Here is a 16,570-nt window from a genome sequence, read left to right on the forward strand (position 1 = left end):
AATAATAGAAGTGAGAGCAGAAGTACAAGTGTCTGTGATCGACACTCATGAGTATCTGTAGTATCTGTAGTACTTGTAGTACTTGTAGTATCTGTAGTACTTGTAGTACTTGTAGTACTTGTAGTATTTGTAGTACTTGTAGTATTTGTAGTACTTGTAGTACTTTGTAGTATACTTGTAGTACTAGTAGTACTGTAGTACTTGTAGTAGTATTTGTAGTACTTGTAGTACTTGTAGTACTTGTAGTAGTACTTGTAGTAGTAGTACTTGTAGTACTTGTAGTAGTACTTGTAGTACTTGTAGTAGTACTTGTAGTAGTAGTAGTAGTATTTGTAGTACTTGTAGTACTTGTACTTGTAGTATTTGTAGTACTTGTAGTACTTGTAGTACTTGTAGTACTTGTAGTACTTGTAGTATTTGTAGTACTTGTAGTACTTGTAGTACTTAGTACTAGTAGTATTTGTAGTACTTTGTAGTAGTACTTGTAGTACTTGTAGTACTTGTAGTACTTGTAGTACTTGTAGTATTTGTAGTATTTGTAGTACTTGTAGTATTTGTAGTATTTGTAGTACTTGTAGTACTTGTAGTATTTGTAGTACTTGTAGTACTTGTAGTACTTGTAGTACTTGTAGTATTTGTAGTAGTATTTGTAGTATTTGTAGTAGTAGTACTTGTAGTACTTGTAGTACTTGTAGTACTTGTAGTACTTGTAGTATTTGTAGTATTTGTAGTACTTGTAGTACTTGTAGTACTTGTAGTACTTGTAGTACTTGTAGTACTTGTAGTACTTGTAGTACTTGTAGTACTTTAGTAGTACTTGTAGTATTTGTAGTACTTGTAGTACTTTTAGTACTAGTAGTTGTAGTACTTGTATTTGTATTTGTAGTATTTGTAGTACTTGTAGTACTAGTAGTATTTTGTAGTACTTGTAGTACTTGTAGTACTTGTAGTACTTGTAGTATTTGTAGTACTTGTAGTATTGTAGTGTAGTACTTGTAGTACTTGTAGTACTACTTGTAGTACTTGTAGTATTTGTAGTACTTGTAGTACTTGTATATACTTGTAGTACTTGTAGTATTTGTAGTACTTGTGTAGTATTTGTAGTACTTGTAGTACTTGTAGTACTTTGTAGTATTGTAGTACTTGTAGTATTGTAGTACTTGTAGTACTTGTAGTACTTGTAGTACTTGTAGTACTTGTAGTACTTGTAGTATTTGTAGTAGTACTTGTAGTATTTGTAGTACTTGTAGTACTAGTAGTATTTGTAGTACTTGTAGTACTTGTAGTATCTGTAGTATCTGTAGTACTTGTAGTACTTGTAGTATTTGTAGTATTTGTAGTACTTGTAGTACTTGTAGTACTTGTAGTATTTGTAGTATTTGTAGTATTTGTAGTACTTGTAGTACTCACCTCAGCTCTCTTTAACATTTCCCATTTGTTGAGGATTTTCATGGCAAAAACTCTCTCTGTGTTTTTCAACTTCACCACGGCAACCTGAGGAAAGGAAACGAGGAGAGAGGGAAGGAGACAAGGAGAGAGGGAAGGAGACAAGGAGAGAGGGAAGGAGACAAGGAGAGAGGGAAGGAGACAAGGAGAGAAGGAAAGGAGACAAGGAGGTAAAAAAAAAAAAAAGGAAATGAGGAGAGAAGGAAAGAGGAGACATGTGAGTGCAGGAACGCACCTGTCGGGGGTGTGTCTGACACACCTGCCACAGGTATGTTCCTCTGTCTCAAACACGGGACTAGACCAGGACTAGACCAGGACTAGACCGGGACTAGACCGGGACTAGACCGGGACTAGACCAAAAATACACTGAAACTAGACCAGGACTAAACCACAAGTAAACCCGGACTGAACCTGAACCCGGACTGAACCCGGACTGAACCCGGACTGAACCTGAACCTGGACTGAACCTGGACTGATCCAGGTCCAGGACTCACTTCTCCAAACGCTCCTCGTCCGATCACTTTGAGGATCTCGAAATCGTCTCGGTGCAAACGCAGCTCCCTCACCCTGTCTGTGAACGGACGAACTGAGGGAGGAAGAGAAACAGCATGAGACAGGTGCAGACAGGTGCAGACAGGAGCAGACAGGAGCAGACAGGTGCAGACAGTGCAGTCTCACCGCTCTCGAGGAAGTCCTGGACGTGTTTCTCGCGCCTCAGCGGCGTCTGGCTGCACTCGGAGCAGAAGCAAAGCAGAAGGTCCAGAAGAGTCTCCACCCCCACGAGCCCCGCCCCCGCCTCCGACAGGCGCGCCTGGTCCGACAGGAGCGCCGACAGGGTCTGCAGTCGCTGCTCCGCCGGGGTCGCGGCCCGGGTCTGCCGCGGGGCCGACATCCTCAGACCGGGTCAGGACCTGGAGCGGGTCAGGACCTGGAGCGGGTCAGGACCTGGAGCGGGTCAGGACCTGGAGCGGGTCTGGACCTGGAGCGGGTCTGGACCTGGAGCGGTTCACGACCTGGAGCGGGTCACGACCTGGAGCGGGTCAGAGGAGCTGTTTAGGATTTGGATTCCAAACGCTCTGTTCCACCTCGTGATGTCATCAAGTGGTCGTTTCTGTTTGTTTGTTTCCGTTTAGTTCAGTCGAGATCAGCGACTCCAGAAATGAACGAACTGATCCAGGTGATTCAGGTGAAGGTGAAGTGTGGAGTTTAAAAACACAGTGGAGCACTTCCTGTATCACCACACGATGACATCACGAGGTGGAGCAGAGTGTTTTCTGTTTGTGTGTTAAACGTGTGACAGACAGGGACACAGAGGGACACAGACAGGGACAGACAGGACACAGACAGACAGGGACACAGACAGGGACACAGACAGGGACAGGGACAGACAGGGACACAGACAGGGACACTGACAGGGACACAGACAGGGACACTGACAGGGACAGGACACAGACAGGGACACAGGGACAGACAGGGACACAGACAGGGACACAGACAGGGACACTGACAGGGACACTGACAGGGACACAGACAGGGACACACTGACAGGGACACAGGGACACTGACAGGGACACAGACAGGGACACTGACAGGGACACTGACAGGGACACAGGGACAGGGACACTGACAGGGACACTGACAGGGACACTGACAGGGACAGGGACACAGACAGGGACACAGACACAGACAGGACACTGACAGGGACACTGACAGGGACACTGACAGGGACAGGGACAGACAGGGACACAGACAGGGACACTGACAGGGACACTGACAGGGACACAGACAGGGACACTGACAGGGACAGACAGGGACAGGGACACTGACAGGGACACAGACAGGGACACTGACAGGGACACAGACAGGGACAGGGACAGGGACACTGACAGGGACACTGACAGGGACAGACAGGGATGATGATGTGACTCTAATATTATTGATTTATTTTACTTTTATAATAACTCCTGATCCACCACAGAAACCAGAACTAAACCAGGACTAAACCAGAACTAAACCAGGACTAAACCAGGACTAAACCAGGAACTAAACCAGGACTAAACCAGAAAACTAAACCAGGACTAAACCAGAGAACTAAACCAGAACTAAACCAGGTCTAAACCAGAAACTAAACCAGGTAAACTAAACCAGGTAAACTAAACCAGGACTAAACCAGGTCTAAACCAGAACCAGGTAAACCAGGTCTAAACCAGAACTAAACCAGGTCTAAACCAGGTCTAAACCAGGTCTAAACCAGGTCTAAACCAGAACTAAACCAGGTCTAAACCAGGTCTAAACCAGAAGTAAACCAGGTCTAAACCAGAACTAAACCAGAACTAAACCAGGACTAAACCAGAACTAAACCAGAAATAAACCAGGTCTAAACCAGAACTAAACCAGAACTAAACCAGTCTAAACCAGGACTAAACCAGGTCTAAACCAGGAACTAAACCAGGACTAAACCAGGACTAAACCAGGACTAAACCAGGACTAAACCAGAACTAAACCAGAACTAAACCAGGTCTAAACCAGGTCTAAACCAGGACTAAACCAGGACTAAACCAGAACTAAACCAGGTCTAAAACCAGGTCTAAACCAGGACTAAACCAGGTAAACCAGAAACTAAACCAGGACTAAACCAGAACTAAACCAGGACTAAACCAGGTCTAAACCAGGTCTAAACCAGGAACTAAACCAGGTCTAAACCAGAACTAAAACCCAGGACTAAACCAGGACTAAACCAGGAAAACTAAACCAGAACTAAACCAGAACTAAACCAGGACTAAACCAGGACTAAACAGGACTAAAACCAGGTAAACTAAACCAGAACTAAACCAGGAACTAAGAACTAAACCAGGACTAAACCGGGACTAAACCAGGTCTGGTCCTTCCGGTCTAAATCAGGACCGTGCGCAGTCCGGGAGGGGGCCGGTCTTCCTGACCTGGAGTCCGGGATGGGAGCGTGTTTTCCGGGCACAGATTTCAGGACAGTCCGCTGGTCCCGGTGCCGCTGGTCCCGGTGCCGCTGGTCCCGGTGCCGCTGGTCCCGGTGCCGCTGGTTCCGGGTCCCGGGTCTGGCTCTGGGCTGAGGCCGCGGGAGGCGCCTCGGGAGCGGGGAAAGTCCAGATGAAGCGTCGGTTCCGCGACTCGGTTCGGAAGTGTTTAATCCCAGACCTGGACTCGGACTGGACTCGGACTAAACCGGGTCTAAACCAGGTCCAGTCCAGGTCTAGACCAGGTCCCGGGGTTAGGTGGAGCAGGCCGGTGCGCGCGGCTCCATGACACGGTTCTGTGCGCGTGCCCGCTCAGGACACACGCGCGCGCACGGACAGGACGGGGGGGGGTTCTGGTTCTGTGGGTCTGGTCCGGGTCCTGGTCTTGGTCCGGTCCTGGTCCGGGACTTGGGCCGGTTCTGGGTTTGGCCTGAGTCCGGGGGAGACTCGGGAAATGGCCGACAGCGGGAGCGCGCGCCAAGCTGCACACACGCACGCGCACTTCCGCCGCTGCCCCTTCACAATAAAACCACAAAAAGCCCCAGGATCAGTTTGGTCCGGTTCAGTTTGGTCCGGTTCAGTTTATTTTTTATTTGAATAGATTTGATAATTTTATAAAAGAAAAGACTATTTGCTGCTGCTTTTCACCTGCAGCCCCTGGGCAGGTGCAGTCTCTGGGCAGGTGCTGGGCAGGTGCAGTCTCTGGGCAGGTGCAGTCTCTGGGCAGGTGCAGTCTCTGGGCAGGTGCGGCCCCTGGGCAGGTGACATCACCTCTGCACACGTCCAGGAGCTTGAGGTTGAATTCCAGGGGCCCCACAACTGTCCCCTGTGGGACCCGACTTCCACCAGAGCTGAAAGGACAAAACAAAGTCTTTTTGTCTAAACTGAGTTTGAGGTGAAAGGACGAAGAGTTTAACAAACAAACAAACAAACAAACAAACAAACAAACAAACAAACAAACTCAGAGTCTGAGCCGGAGCCGCTTCAGTCGAGAACTGAAAAGCTTCATACAAACTCCAGACTCTAGACTCCAGAGCACCAAGACCTGGGTCTGGGTCTGAGTCTGGGTCTGGGTCTGAGTCTGGGTCTGGGTCTGGGTCTGGGTCTGGGTCTGAGTCTGGGTCTGGGTCTGAGTCTGGTCTGAGTCTGGGTCTGAGTCTGGGTCTGGGTCTGGGTCTGAGTCTGGGTCTGAGTCTGGGTCTGAGTCTATTGCAGTATTATACAGTATTATAATACTGCAGTATTATAATACTGTATAATACTGCAGTATTATACAGTATTATAATACTGCAGTATTATATATAGTATTATAATACTGTATAATACTGCAGTATTATACAGTATTATATAATACTGCAGTATTATAATACTGCAGTATTATAATACTGTATCTGCAGTATTATAAGTATTATGCAGTATTATAATACTGCAGTATTATAATACTGTATAATACTGCAGTATTATAATACTGCAGTATTATAATACTGCAGTTTTGTATTATTGTCCTGTTCCTTCAGGTTTTATTTCTTATAAAGTCTCTGTGAGGCTCGTGCTGCTGCGGGAGGGCATCAGGTGTAAAACACTCGGTCTTTAGTTTCGCTGCTGAGACTTTTACTGTGAAAGGAACTGAGCACAGACCGGAAGTGTGCCCGTGCTGCCGCACGCGCACATGACCCTCGGGAACACTCCCCGCCCCCTCCCGGACCGGAAACGGAAGGGAGAGATGACGTCACAGCGCCAGTGAGTGACAGCTCCAGATTCCTCCAGATGCGCCGCGGTCACGCGCTCATCAGATGTAAGATCAGATCTGTGGAGCTGAGGGACGCTTCAGCGCATTTATGTATAAATATACTTATATATATAATATATACAAACTACACTTATATACACACATATACACAATATATATATACTCATATATACACACATATACACAATATATATACACTTATATACACACATATACACAATATACACAATATATACACTTATATACACACTTATATACACACTATATATACACTTATATACACACATATACACACATATACACACATATATATACACTTATATACACACATATACACAATATATACACTTATATACACACATATACACAATATATATACACTTATATACACACATATACACTTATATACACACATATACACAATATATATACACTTATATACACACATATACACAATTATATACACTTACATATACACAATATATATACACTTATATACACACATATACACAATATATATACACTTATATACACACATATACACAATATATATACACTTATATACACACATATACACAATATATATACACTTATATACACATACAATATTTATACACATACAATAACTATAAACATCCTGTACAAACATTTACTAACTACATATCAAATAATTATACCAGATATAAGAGACATATTTGTCCTGACATTATTATTATTATTATTATTATTATTATTATTATTATTGTTGTTGTTATTATTATTATTATTATTGTTGTTATTATTATTATTATTATTGTTGATATTATTATTATTATTATTATTATTATTGTTGTTGTTGTTATTATTATTATTATTATTATTATTATTATTATTATTATTATTATTATTATTATTATTATTATTATTATTATTATTATTATATTATTATTTATTATTATTATTATTATTATTATTATATTATTATTATTATTATTATTATTATTACATGCTTTTTTATAAATTGTCTTCTTCTTGTGTCGGTTGTTGCTGACAGTTGCAGTTCTGGTCTGGGGCGGCAGGGGGCGCAGTGAGGCGGATCACAGTTACGTGATTCACGTTAATAATTAAATAAAACAACAACAGGAAGAACCGAGATGAACTTTCACTGACAAAACAAACAGGGTTTATTTTCACACAAACAAAACACTAAAACATTTAAAAATATACATTTACTCTGAACTAAAACACCTGATCTAGACCTGGTTTAGTCCTGGTTTAGTCCTGGTTTAGACCTGGTTTAGCCCTGGTTTAGTCCTGGTTTAGTCCTGGTTTAGTCCTGGTTTAGACCTGGTTTAGTCCTGGTTTAGACCTGGTTTAGTCCTGGTTTAGTCCTGGTTTAGTCCTGGTTTAGACCTGGTTTAGTCCTGGTTTAGCCCTGGTTTAGTCCTGGTTTAGTCCCAGTTTAGCCCTGGTTTAGTCCCGGTTTAGTCCTGGTTTAGTCCTGGTTTAGTCCTGGTTTAGAGCTGGTTTAGTCCTGGTTTAGTCCTGGTTTAGAGCTGGTTTAGTCCTGGTTTAGTCCTGGAACCTCTGCCTGAGGGCTCTGACCCGGTTGACGTTTAGTGGCTCATTCTGGTTCTGGTCTCTAGAATCTCGTCTGGACTCAGATCTAGACTCTGGTTCAGTCTCTGGTCTGGTCTCTGGTCTGGTCCCTGATCTGGTCCCTGGGCTGGTTCCTGGTCCGGTTCTTGATCCGGTCCCTGGTCCGGTCTCTGGTCTGGTCCCTGGTCTGGTCCCTGGTCTGGTCTCTGTTCTGGTTCCTGATCCGGTCTCTGATCTGGTCCCTGGTCCAGTCCCTGGTCTGGTCTCTGGTCTGGACTGGGTTTGTTTCTGGTAGATTCTGCGTCGTTCTGAAACGGCCCAAACACAGATCTTTTCTCGACTTGTGGGAGACCGGATCTGGACTAGACCCTGTTCTTGGTCTTGGTCCTGGTTCTGGTCTGGTCCAGGATTTGGGTCAGGTCCGGTGGTCAGGTCTGGGACTTGGACTGGGACTTGGACTGGTCCTGGTTTGTCTCTTTTCTTCTGACGTTTTGTTGTGTCTTTTGAATCAAATTTATTTTTCACAAACTCCAGACTTATGTTTGGATCTGGTCTCTGGTCCGGTCTCTGGTCTGGTCTCTGGTCTGGTCTCTGGTCCAGTCCCTGGTCTGGTCTCTGGTCCAGTCCCTGGTCTGGTCTCTGGTCCAGTCCCTGGTTTGGTTTCATGTTGAATCTCTCTTTGGCTCGCAGAAACCTCTCCCTGGACTTTGGGTCTGGTCCCTGCTCCGAACTCTGGTCTGGTTTCTTGTCCGGTTCCTGATCCGGTCTTTGGTCTGCTCTTTGGTCCGGTCTCTGCTCTGGTCTCTGGTCTGGTCTTTGGTCTGCTCTTTGGTCCGGTCTTTGTTCCAGTCTTTGATTTGGTCTTTGGTCCGGTCTTTGATTCGTTCTTTTGTTTGGTCCCTGGTCCGGTTTCTGGTCCAGTTTCTGGTCTGGTCTCTGGTCTGGTCTTTGATCTGGTTTCTGGTCTTGTCTTTGGTCTGGTCTTTTGTTTGGTCCCTGATCCGGTCTCTGATCCGGTCTCTGGTCCGGTCTCTGGTCTGGTCCAGGTTTTGTCTCAGATCCAGTTTTATTTCTGTTAAATTTTTCTTTTCGTGGATTTGTAGTTTTGAGTTTTCCTTCAAATCTGAGTCTCACCTCGTCCACAGTCGGTCCTGAGTCCTGGTTCAGTCCTGAGTCCTGGTTTAGTCCTGAGTCCTGGTTCAGTCCTGAGTCCTGGTTCAGTCCTGAGTCCTGGTTCAGTCCTGAGTCCTGGTTCAGTCCTGAGTCCTGGTTTAGTCCTGAGTCCTGGTTCAGTCCTGAGTCCTGGTTTAGTCCTGAGTCCTGGTTCAGTCCTGAGTCCTGGTTCAGTCCTGAGTCCTGGTTCAGTCTTGAATCCTGGTCTGGTTTAAGTCCTGGTTGAGGTCCTGGTCTCTGGTCTGGTCTTGGTCCAGAGTCTTGGGCAGGTCCCGGTGAGACCTTCTTCTCTCTGAGCTTCTGGAGATCTTCAGTTTCTCTGAAGGTTCCAGAACATTTGGACTCAAAGCTCCTGGTGACGTCCAGGACACAGACTCTGCGGTCCTGGTCCGAGTCCAAGTCCTGGTCTGAATCCTGGGTCTGGTCCTGAGGCATCTGAGCATCTAGAGATCTGAAAGACACAAGTAGACCTGGTTTAGACCTGGTTTAGACCTGGTTTAGACCTGGTTAAGACCTGGTTAAGACCTGGTCTGAGTCTGGGTCCGAGTCTGAGTCTGAGTCTGTGTTTAGTCCTGGTTTAGTCCTGGTTTAGTCCTGGTTTAGTTCTCACCTGTTCTTGGAGCTCAGGTGTCGACTCTCTGACCAATCACTGTCCTCCACACCTGAAGGAGACAAGGAGACGAGGTAATAAGGAGATGAGAAGGAAGGAGATGAAGAGATGAGGAGGTGAGGAGACGAGGAGAGAGGGGACAAAGAGACAAGGAGAGAGGAGACAAGGAGGTAGGAGGTAAGAGACAAAGAGGTAGGAGGTAGGAGACGTTGTAGATGAGGAGGAAGGAGACGAGGAGGTAGGAGGTAGGAGACTAGGAGGTAGGAGGTAGGAGATGAGGAGGTAGGAGATAGGAGATAGGAGGTAGGAGATGAGGAGGTTAGGAGGTAGGAGGTAGGTGGTAGGAGAAGTGGAGGTAGGAAATGAGGAGATAGGAGGTAGGAGATAAGGATGTAGGAGATGAGGAGATAGGAGGTTAGGAGGTAGGAGGTAGGAGATAAGGAGGTAGGAGATGAGGAGGTAGGAGGTAGGAGGTAGGAGGTAGGAGATGAGGAGGTAGGAGGTAGGAGATGAGGAGGTAGGAGATGAGGAGGTAGGAGATAGGAGGTAGGAGATGAGGAGGTAGGAGATGAGGAGGTAGGAGGTAGGAGATGAGGAGGTAGGAGATGAGGAGGTAGGAGATGAGGAGATAGGAGGTTAGGAGGTAGGAGATGAGGAGGTAGGAGATGAGGAGGTAGGAGATGAGGAGGTAGGAGATAAGGAGGTAGGAGATGAGGAGGTAGGAGGTAGGAGATGAGGAGGTAGGAGATAGGAGGTAGGAGGTAGGAGATGAGGAGGTAGGAGGTTAGGAGGTAGGAGGTAGGAGATGAGGAGGTAGGAGATGAGGAGGTAGGAGGTAGGAGATGAGGAGGTAGGAGGCTCTGAGGTTTTAAAATCCCACAGACTAAAGACTCAGACTCACGGTCGTTCTGTGGGACTCGGGTCTGGACTAGACCTGGTCTGGACCTGCCGGGGGAAGGGAGAGTCCTGGTCCTGGTCCTGGTCCTGGTCTTGGTCTTCAGGCTGTACCTCCGAACCAAAACCTGGACTTTGGACTGAGTCTGGTCCTCCTCATCATCCGCCTCACAACTGCAAACAAAACCAGGACTAAACCAGAACTAAACCAGGACTAAACCTGAACTGAACCAGGTCTAAACCAGGACCATGGTACCTGTATGAAGAGGCTCTTGGTCTGGTCCTTCTGGTTTTGATCTGGTTTTGTCGGTCGAGTTCTCTCCAGATCTGGATCATCTCAGACCGGTCCTGGTCCAGTCCTGGTTCTTGCTCTGGGTCCAGTTCTGGTTCTTGTTCTGGATTCTGTCCGGACTCTGGGACTGAGACGGTCTTTGGTGGATCCTGATCCAGTTCTGGTCCGGTCCGGGTCCTGGACTCTGTGGACAGAGGAGAACGTTCGACTCATGAGCGTTGTCATAGCAACCAAACAGCCAATCAGGAGCCAGGCCACGCCTCCCGTTCAACAGGGGGCGGGCGCTTAGCAAGGCTGTTAAGGCTGGTGGGCGGGGCCTCGGGGAAAGGAGGCGTCTGATTGGCCGCGCTCACAGATCTCCAGGTCCGTCCTGAGACTCACCGGAGCCGGGTTTCTCTGAGTTGATCCTGTAGACCGAGGTCTGGACCAGGCCCAGGGGGATGTGGTCCAGACTGTCCCTCCTCGTGGTCCTGGTCCGGGTCCTGGTCGGGACTTGGGTCTCGTAGTAAGTCCGGATCTTCTCCATCAGCAGCCGGTCTTTGAGTGACAGGCTGGAGTCCCGCCTCCTCAAGATGTTCTCCACAGAGTCCTCATCTGGACCTGAGACCGGGTCTGGACCAGAAACCGGGTCTGGACCAGAGCCTGAGTCTGGACCAGAGCCCAGATCTGGACCAGAGACTGGGACCTGCAGGAGACAGAGACAAGGTTCTTCTCAGGTCATACTGATACGTCATCACACTGAGGATGTTCTGGATGTATGTCTATGGTGGAATGTTCAGCAGTTACCATGGAGACACAAAACCCACAAGAGAAAAGAGTCAAAAACTGAACTGAAACTTTAAGAGTAAAGACTGAGACTGAGACGCTTCAGAAGATCTTTATGACGAGCAGAAAAACGAGGTGACGTCGTCCTGATCAGCGTCACCAGGGCCTCAGTCTGGACAGACCTGAGGTGGAGATGGACACGGAGCGTCTGGTGACTGGACCTTCACCCACGAGGCCCGACAGGAGCCTGAAGGAGCCTGAAGGAGCCTGAAGGAGCCTGAAGGAGCCTGAAGGAGCGACGTGAGGCCGTCCTCCTGAGGACCCAACACCTGCAGGAGGATCCATGAGGGTCCGGTTTGGGCTCGTCGCCCACAGCTCAGCGTGTTGGAGTTCACCTGGTGAACTTCTCGTTCTTCAGGTCCCGGCGCCTTCGGGTCGGGGACTCGTGTTTCTCTGTGGGACTCGTGTCTCTGTGGGACTCGTGTCTCTGTGGGACTCGTGTCTCTGTGGGACTCGTGTCTCTGTGACTCGTGTGACTCGTGTGGGACTCGTGTCTCTGTGGGACTCGTGTGTGTGGACTCGTGTCTCTGTGGGACTCGTGTCTCTGTGGGACTCGTGTCTCTGTGGGACTCGTGTCTCGTGTCTCTGTGGGACTCGTGTCTCTGTGGGACTCGTGTCTCTGTGGGACTCGTGTCTCTGTGGGACTCGTGTCTCTGACTCGTGTGACTCGTGTGTCGTGACTCGTGTAACTCGTGTCTGACTGTGACTCGTGTGACTCGTGTCTACTGTTGTGACTCACTCGACTCGTGACTCGTGTCTCTGTGAACTCTGACCTGAACCTGAACCTGAACCTGAACCTGAACCTGAGTTCTGTTCCTGCTCTGGTCTGGACTAAGATCTTGGACTCACTGGATCTGGGGTCCAGGCGGGTCTGGGGGACCCGGTCCAGCTGGGTCTGCCCGGTCTGGGTGAAGTCCAGCACAGAGTCCTGGTCCGGGTCCGGTCTAGGACCGGTTCTGAGAGCAGGTCTTCCTCTGACTCGGTCTCAGACGTCAGGGGCCGACAGTCCCAGTCCTGGTTCAGTCCTTGGTCTAGCCCTTGGTCCAGAGCCTGGTTCAGATCCTGGTCTAGTCCCTGGTCCAGATCCAGATCCTGGTTTCTGGGTGGAGATCTTTTAGGCTCCTGCAGAACAGACCAGGTTTAGTCCACAGACCAAAGTCCAGAGTCTCACATGAGTCCTGTTCACCTGGAGGTCTGGGTCCTGGTTCTGTTCCAGGTCTGGGTTCTGGTCTGGTTCTGAGGTCCCCGTGGTCTCAGTTGGTCCTGGTTTGGTCCGGTCTCGTTCTGTAGACCCACTCCTCACTGGAAAACACAGAGACTAAACCCCGGGTCTAAACCGGGTCTAAACCAGGTCTAAACCTGGTCCGAACCGGGTCTGGTCTGGTCTGGTCCGTACCTCGGTGCAGAGAGGACTTGAGCCGGTCCTCGGAGCTGTATTTGAGCCGACCTGAAACAGAACCGGGTCAGAACCAGGACTAGACTTGAACCAAAACTGGACTAAAATGTTCCAACGTGAAACTCACAGAACGGATTCTGCTCCAGAAACAAATCCTGCGCCTGAAACACAGAACCAGAACTAAACCAGGTCTAAATCAGGACTAAACCAGAACTAAACCAGGACTAGACCAGGACTAAACCAGGACTAAACCAGGACTAAACCAGGAAACCAAAACCAGGTCTAAACCAGGACTAAACCAGAACAAACCAGGACTAGAACCAGAACTAAACCAGGACTAAACCAGGACTAAACCAGGACTAAACCAGGACTAAACCAGGTCTAAACCAGGTCTAAACCAGGACTAAACCAGGACTAAACCAGGGACTCTAACCAGGACTAAACCAGGACTAAACCAGGTAAACCAGGACTAAACCAGGACTAAACCAGGACAAACCAGGACTAAACCAGGACTAAACAGGTCTAAACCAGGTCTAAACCAGGACTAAACCAGGACTAAACCGGGTAAACCAGGACTAACCAGGACTAAACCAGGACTAAACCAGGACTAAACCAGGACCAGGTTCTAAACCAGGACTAAACCAGGACTAAACCAGGTCTAAAACCAGGACTAAACCAGGTCTAAACCAGGACTAAACCAGGACTAAACCAGGACTAAACCAGGACTAAACCAGGTAAACCAGGACTAAACCAGGACTAAACCAGGACTAACCAGGACTAAACAGGACTAAACCAGGTCTAAACCAGGACTAAACAGGACTAAAACCAGGTCTAAACCAGGACTAAACCAGGACTAAACCAGGACTAAACCAGGACTAAACCAGGACTAAACCAGGTCTAAACCAGGTCTAAACCAGGTCTTACTTTCTGGGGGATCAGGTTCTGGTGATTTTCTAAAATGATGCGTTTGATGTGATGAGCCCAGAGCTGCTTCTCCTCCAGAGACCGAGCCTCAAACACAAACATGAACCAAGGAAATGAACCAATGAAATGAACGATTAAAGTAAATAAATAAACAAATGAAATGAACAAATGAACAAATTAAATTAATTAAATGAACAAATGAAATGAACAAATGAAATGAACGACTCTGTGCACCTGAGGGGGCGGGGCTTAGACTCACCTGTAAAGTGATTGGCTGTTTGGGGCGTCTGTAGTGAGTGACGCTGAAGCTCAACGAATCACGAGCGTTTTCAATCAACATCAGAGTACAACCCTGAAACAGAAACCAGGACTAAACCAGGACTAAACCAGGACTAGACCAGGACTAACCAGGACTAAACCAGGACTAAACCAGGACTAAACCAGGAAACCAGGACTAAACCAGGACTAAACCAGGACTAACCACCAGGACTAAGACCAGGACTAAACCAGGACTAAACCAAGGACTAAACCAGGACTAACCAGGACTAAACCAGGACTAGACTAAACCAGGACTAGACCAGGACAGGACTAAACCAGGACTAGACCAGGACTAGACTACCAGGACTAGACCAGGACTAGAACCAGGACTAAACCAGACTAAACCAGGACTAGACCAGACTAAACCAGGACTAAAGACCCAGGACTAAACCCAGGACTAAACCAGACTAAACCACTAGACCAGACTAAACCAGGACTAGACCACCAGGACTAAACCAGGACTAAACCAGGACTAAACCGACCAGGACTGAACCAGGTCTAGACCAGGTCTGGTCTGGGTCTCACCGTGATGTGGGTCTTGTAGACAAAGTTCTCGCCCTTCTTCTTGGTGATGAGCAGAACCTTCTGGAACAGCAGCAGGTTCCTGTGGCTCTTCACTCGCCTCAGGACAAAAGTTCCCTCCAAGACCAGGTCCCCGAACGAGACCAAGTCCGGACCTCGCCAGTTCACCAGAAGAGCCTGGACCTCCTGAGACCAGAGACCAGAGACCAGAGAGCAGGTTCAGAACCAGGACCAGACCAGGACCAGAACCAGGACTAAAGCAGGACCAAAACCTGCCTGAACCTGGACTGACCTGGACCCAGACTCGTCTGGACCTGGACTCACCTGGACCCGGACGCTGGACTCACCTGGACCCGGACCTGGACTCACCTGGACCCGACTGGACCTGGTCTTGGTCCTGGTCCTGGTGGACTCACCCGGACTTGGTCTTGGTCCTGGTCCTCGGTCCTGGTCCTGGTCTGGTCTGGTCCTCCTGGTCCTGGTCCTCGGTCCTGGTCCTGGTCCTGGTCCTGGTCCTGGTCCTGGTCCTGGTCCTGGTCCTGGTCCTGTCCTTGGTCCAGGTCCTTGGTCTCTGGTCCTGGTCCTGGTCTTGGTCAGACCTGGTCAGGAGCAGGTCTTGGTTACTGGTGAGGATTCTTTGGACGGGTTTGAGGAGGAAGGATCCGAGGGGCAGAGGAGAGTCCAGAACCTCCTGACGCCGACGCAGGAACCCGGCCCAAGTCTGGTCCCTCAGGAGCTCAGCCAGGACCCGGACCGACCTAAGACCGAGACCCAGACCAGACCGGGGTTAGACCAGACCTCCAGACCCGTTCAGACCCCCCGCAGACTGGTTGAGATCCCGGACCGGTCCTGGTACCTCGGGTAGTTTGTGCAGAACTGAGTGTAGATCTCGAAGTCCTCACTCTGAAAGAAAAGACCAGGTCTAAACCAGGACTAAACCAGGTCTAAACCAGAACTAAACCAGGTCTAAACCAGACTAAACCAGGACTAAACCAGGTCTAAACCAGGACTAAACCAGGACTAAACCAGGACTAAAACCAGGACTAAACCAGGACTAAACCAGGTCTAAACCAGAACTAAACCAGACTAAACCAGGACTAAACCAGGACTAAACCAGAACTAAACCAGGTCTAAACCAGGACTAAACCAGGACTAAACCAGGAACTAAACCAGAAACTAAACCAGACTAAACCAGGTCTAAACCAGGACTAAACCAGGTCTAAACCACCAGAACTAAACCAGGACTAAACCAGGACTAAACCAGGACTAAACCAGGACTAAACTAAACCAGGTCTAAACCAGACTAAACCAGGACTAAACCAGAACTAAACCAGGACTAAACCAGGACTAAACCAGGTCTAAACCAGGACTAAACCAGGACTAAAACCAGGACTAAACCAGGACTAAACCAGGTCTAAACCAGAACTAAACCAGGACTAAACCAGGACTAAACCAGGACTAAACCAGGACTAAACCAGGTCTAAACCAGGACTAAACCAGGAACTAAACCAGAACTAAACCAGGAAACTAAAACCAGGTCTAAACCAGGACTAAACCAGGTCTAAACCAGGACTAAACCAGGACTAAAACCAGAACTAAACCAGGACTAAACCAGGTCTAAACCAGGACTAAACCAGAACTAAAACCAGACTAAACCAGGACTAAACCAGGTCTAAACCAGGACTAAACCAGGACTAAACCAGGACTAAACCAGGACTAAACCAGGACTAAACCAGGTCTAACCAGGACTAAACCAGGACTAAAACCAGGTCTAAACCAGGACTAAACCAGGACTAAACCAGGTCTAAACCAGGACTAAACCAGGACTAAACCAGGACTAAACCAGGACTAA

The 16,570-nt window shown here is 48.0% G+C and overlaps 2 protein-coding genes across 2 annotated transcripts in view; both read right to left on the reverse strand.

Moving 5' to 3' along the window:
- The window catches only part of LOC129407617 (serine/threonine-protein kinase MRCK beta-like), a 10,550-nt gene extending 5,634 nt beyond the window's left edge, over positions 1-4,916 (reverse strand). Inside the window, exons 1-4 of the mRNA XM_055149168.1 lie at positions 4,386-4,916; positions 2,125-2,476; positions 1,941-2,032; positions 1,411-1,494 (exon numbers count right to left, since the gene is read on the reverse strand). Coding sequence (XP_055005143.1) covers positions 1,411-1,494; positions 1,941-2,032; positions 2,125-2,338 — 390 coding nt within the window. The 5' untranslated portion in view covers positions 2,339-2,476; positions 4,386-4,916. The remainder of the gene's footprint in view (positions 1-1,410; positions 1,495-1,940; positions 2,033-2,124; positions 2,477-4,385) is intronic.
- A 2,294-nt stretch (positions 4,917-7,210) lies between these two features.
- LOC110163856 (uncharacterized) lies at positions 7,211-13,980 on the reverse strand. The gene is made up of 10 exons (XM_055149727.1): positions 13,879-13,980; positions 13,082-13,115; positions 12,955-13,005; positions 12,745-12,860; positions 12,408-12,680; positions 11,115-11,418; positions 10,698-10,917; positions 10,449-10,615; positions 9,548-9,599; positions 7,211-9,388 (listed from the first exon to the last, which is right to left on the reverse strand). The coding sequence occupies exons 1-10, from the start codon at positions 13,978-13,980 to the stop codon at positions 7,738-7,740; spliced, it is 2,970 nt and encodes a 989-aa protein (XP_055005702.1). The 3' UTR covers positions 7,211-7,737.
- Between the last annotated feature and the right edge of the window lie 2,590 nt (positions 13,981-16,570).

Source organism: Boleophthalmus pectinirostris, unplaced genomic scaffold (assembly GCF_026225935.1).
Source record: "Boleophthalmus pectinirostris isolate CB_2022bp ecotype Guang Dong unplaced genomic scaffold, ASM2622593v1 HiC_scaffold_13, whole genome shotgun sequence".
In the NCBI taxonomy this organism is placed as follows: domain Eukaryota; kingdom Metazoa; phylum Chordata; class Actinopteri; order Gobiiformes; family Gobiidae; genus Boleophthalmus; species Boleophthalmus pectinirostris.